General features: G+C 32.0%; 1 protein-coding gene across 1 annotated transcript in view; it reads left to right on the forward strand.

Annotated features, from left to right (window-relative positions):
* The window catches only part of LOC106467774 (acetyl-CoA acetyltransferase, mitochondrial-like), a 27,142-nt gene that overhangs the window by 21,821 nt on the left and 1,604 nt on the right, over nt 1–3,717 (forward strand). Inside the window, exon 11 of the mRNA XM_013928150.2 lies at nt 2,068–2,136. Within this exon, the coding sequence (XP_013783604.2) occupies nt 2,068–2,136 (69 nt within the window). The remainder of the gene's footprint in view (nt 1–2,067; nt 2,137–3,717) is intronic.

Consider the following 3,717-nt stretch of genomic DNA (forward strand, 5'->3'; position numbering starts at 1 on the left):
ATATTCCAATTGTTCCAGTGTCACATCGTTTTCTTCAGTTCATCCACGAGGATTCTGTCTTCCAGTTCTGGGTGCTGCCATTCAGTCTTTCTTCAGCTCTGTAGGTATTTTGTAGAGTGTTACACTCTTTTACAAATCTTCTTGACTTGCTGGATCTTCGAACTCCCATTACATGGACTACTGTCTACTGTTTTCCTCTTCCTGTGCCCAGGCAGTTATTCACATCTGCTTACTTCTTTGAGAAGCTGCTCAGGTGGGGTTTCTCATCAATTTGGAGAAGTCCTTTACTACCCCCATGCAGTACTGTTCATTTGGGGGGTTCTATTCAATTCCCATCTTGATAAGGCCCATCCTTCTCGATTTCAGCTCCGGGATAGGGATTGGACATTTACGAGGGTCCTACCTTCTCCTTCCCTCTCTGTGAGAGATTCTATTTCTTTTGTGGATGAGGGTTTCCTTGGAAGCTCTCATTCCCTTGGCTCTGGTGCACATGCATTCCCTTCATTGGATGCTTCTCGACCACTGGAACTTATCTCTTGGACCATCCCATCACCCTACTACCTAGGATCAGGGCTGACCTTGCTTGGTGGCTCAACAGGGACTTGACCACAGTGGAGGTTCCAACTCCTCCACCTCGTCCCAAGTCTCATCTGTTCACAGATGCTTCTTTGGTAGGTTGGGGCTTTCCTCAGTTCTGGGGGTGGATGCTTTCAGTCAAGATTGGAGGGGTCTTCACCTATATGCCTACAGAATATAAAAGACTGGTGCACTACTAGCAACAATATTTTCTAGCAATGCTCAGAGGGCAAACCAGAATCAAAATGGCTATGGGTGAGAGAAAGATGAGTAGCAATTTTCAGTGTAAGAAAATGTTAACATAAAGGAAACAACATAAGATGCTTAATATTAATCTGTATGTAAAAAGATATAAGATCAGATATTCTTTTTTTCACAAAAAAGTTAAACAATTTTTATAAAAAATAAGTAGAATACAGTTTAAGAAATGGTCTCATTGTGGGGAAATATTTTTATAATGAATTAATACAGAAGTGGGCAAAAGTAAAAGTTAACGAATTAAGGATAAGTAGATGAAAGTTAAACAAGCTAATTATGTTAGTCATATTTTAGAGCTGTAATTAAGAAAACAGTTGTTTGCAAATAAATTCAAATTATGAACTGACTGCATATAAGTTATGAAAAGGAATAAGATGTAAAGTTGGAAGTTTAAAGCCCTACAACCATGTGTCCAAAAAGGAAGTCTTAATTTTTTAATTTTTAGACAAAACTGGTTAATTTTAGAAAGTTTAAAGAATTCATTTGTTTGGTTATATTAGTTAATTATCTGCCAGTTTACAGTGTCATTAAAGTAATAGACATGGATAGAGTATTATATGATCTTTCCATAATACAACAATGAAAACATAGATGATATGGTATATAAGTTTAAAAATAGAAGAATCTGGTATAACATGTAGGTTATGATTTCAATTGTAGCTATCATATTACAAATTAGAATTACAACAAACTATGTGTTGGGAGGAGTTAGTTACACATTTGTATTTTGACTCGTTTGTAAATATGCCAAAAAAAAGTGAACTTAGCATTTGATCTGTGTTTTATAGAAGACTGATTGGATACCAAACAATCCAAATTATGGTTTTATTTTCTGAATTCATCCAATGAAAAATGTATTTCGGAAGGTTTGATAATTAAAATAGAAAACTGTTAGCTGTAAAATTAATTATGAAAAATATATGATTAGTAAATTTAAGAGTAAGAATAGCCACCAGTTGTAAAAAAATGTCATTGATTAATATTTGAGTTAAAGAAAATTCCGTTAAATTTTATATTGAAGAACTAATTGACACTGAATGCTTTACAGTAAAAGCTATTCCAGTATCTTCAGTGAGAACATGCAGTATTCTGCTAGTTCTTCAATCATTGTTTGTATCTATCATTTTTTTAATAAGGTTAAACTAACAACAGCTACTTCTTTATCTAATTTTGTATTTATTAGGTTGTAGTATATTTGTCAAGAAGTAAATAAAATATTTCCCCTTTTTAAAGGTTTTGCTGATGCTGCTGTTGATCCTATGGATTTTCCAGTTGCTCCAGCTCAGGCTGTACATAAGGTTTGTACAATTTGTTAAAAATATGACTTTGAATATGTTCATAATTAGAGCATAAAGTTGGAAGATAAAAATTTGTCTGTTTTGCATGAATTAGATAAGAAAGTCTGTAATTTTATTTTTCAATATACTAATTTAATCCCAAATGTTCAAATTCACATGAACAGTATTTTTATCACTGAACACACTAAATTGTACAATAAGCTGTAACTTCAGTATGTTTGATGCACTTAAGTAATTCATTTTTTCTGTATAATCTGTTATAATCAAATGTTAAAAATCTTGCTGCTTTTATTATTTTTTTTTAAAGATTAGTCAAATTTCATGCTTATTACTGGTTTATTGATGAAATTAAATTTAAATTTAATACTATTCAAAACATAGTTTTAGTTTTACATAAAAAACAACTTCCAAATACCTTTTGTTTGCTGGCATGTTTTTTTATTTAATACTATTCAAAACATGATTTTAGTTTTACATAAGAAAACAACTTCCAAACACCTTTTGTTTGCTGGCATGTTTTTTTATTTAATACTATTCAAAACATGATTTTAGTTTTACATAAGAAAACAACTTTCAAACACCTTTTGTTTGCTGGCATGTTTTTGTAAGTTACTGAAACTAGCTGTTTATATCTTTTTTTTTTATCCTAAAAACATCTATATGGTACAGATCATTATTAACTTTGTTTAAGAAACAACCATAAAATTGCTTTATATTACTTCACACATTGCTAGAATTAAAAATTAATGTTTGAACAGCCATATGATACTGTGGTATACTCAGGTCAAACTTAACATCCTTAGAGTCATTGGATAGATGTATTAGTACAGAGTAGAATTCAAAATTAATGTTTGAACAGCCATATGATATTGTGGTATATTCAGGTCAAACTTAACATCCTTAGAGTCATTGGATAGATGTATTAGTACAGAGTAGTTCTAACTTGGTTCAATGTCGTATAAAACACAAACGAACAATCTTTATCATATCACAAGTACAATTTATGTACTTGTTTGATGATGAACAGTCACTTTTACAGGGTCAGAAATAAATCCTATCTATCTGACTTGGCCAGTGTCATTTATCAGACTGTTTAAACCTAACTTGACTTACTTCCATGGTAACACCAGACTTACTCAGAGCAACTAGCACTATCCACATGACTGGTTACGTTATCTCATTAAATCTTAATGGAGATATTAGAGGCTTCACTTCATCTACCCTTGGAGGACATTGCTTCAGTACCCTTGTGTAATGTATTAAAGCCATGGACAGACCAGGTGTTAGTTCACAAGAATGACAAAAACGAAAAGAACTTAGAATGGTATCACCTTAACAACTTCTTAACCACCCTCTATGCAAAAACTACACATTCCAGAATAACGGAAAATTTTCAAATAATACTATATTAAAATAAGAAGGTAGAAAACACATGGTATGTTTGTATAAAACAAAATACTATCACTAGAATGTGCATGGAACATCATAAGTAGGTTCTGGACAAAAAGCCTTATTAATTAATTAGTGTTTAGAACCTATTTTTTCATTTTCGGTGTAGCATATAACTGAATGTGATCTCTATCTA

The sequence above is a fragment of the Limulus polyphemus genome, unplaced genomic scaffold (genome assembly GCF_000517525.1).
Source record: "Limulus polyphemus unplaced genomic scaffold, Limulus_polyphemus-2.1.2 Scaffold2736, whole genome shotgun sequence".
Taxonomy (NCBI): Eukaryota; Metazoa; Arthropoda; class Merostomata; order Xiphosura; family Limulidae; genus Limulus; species Limulus polyphemus.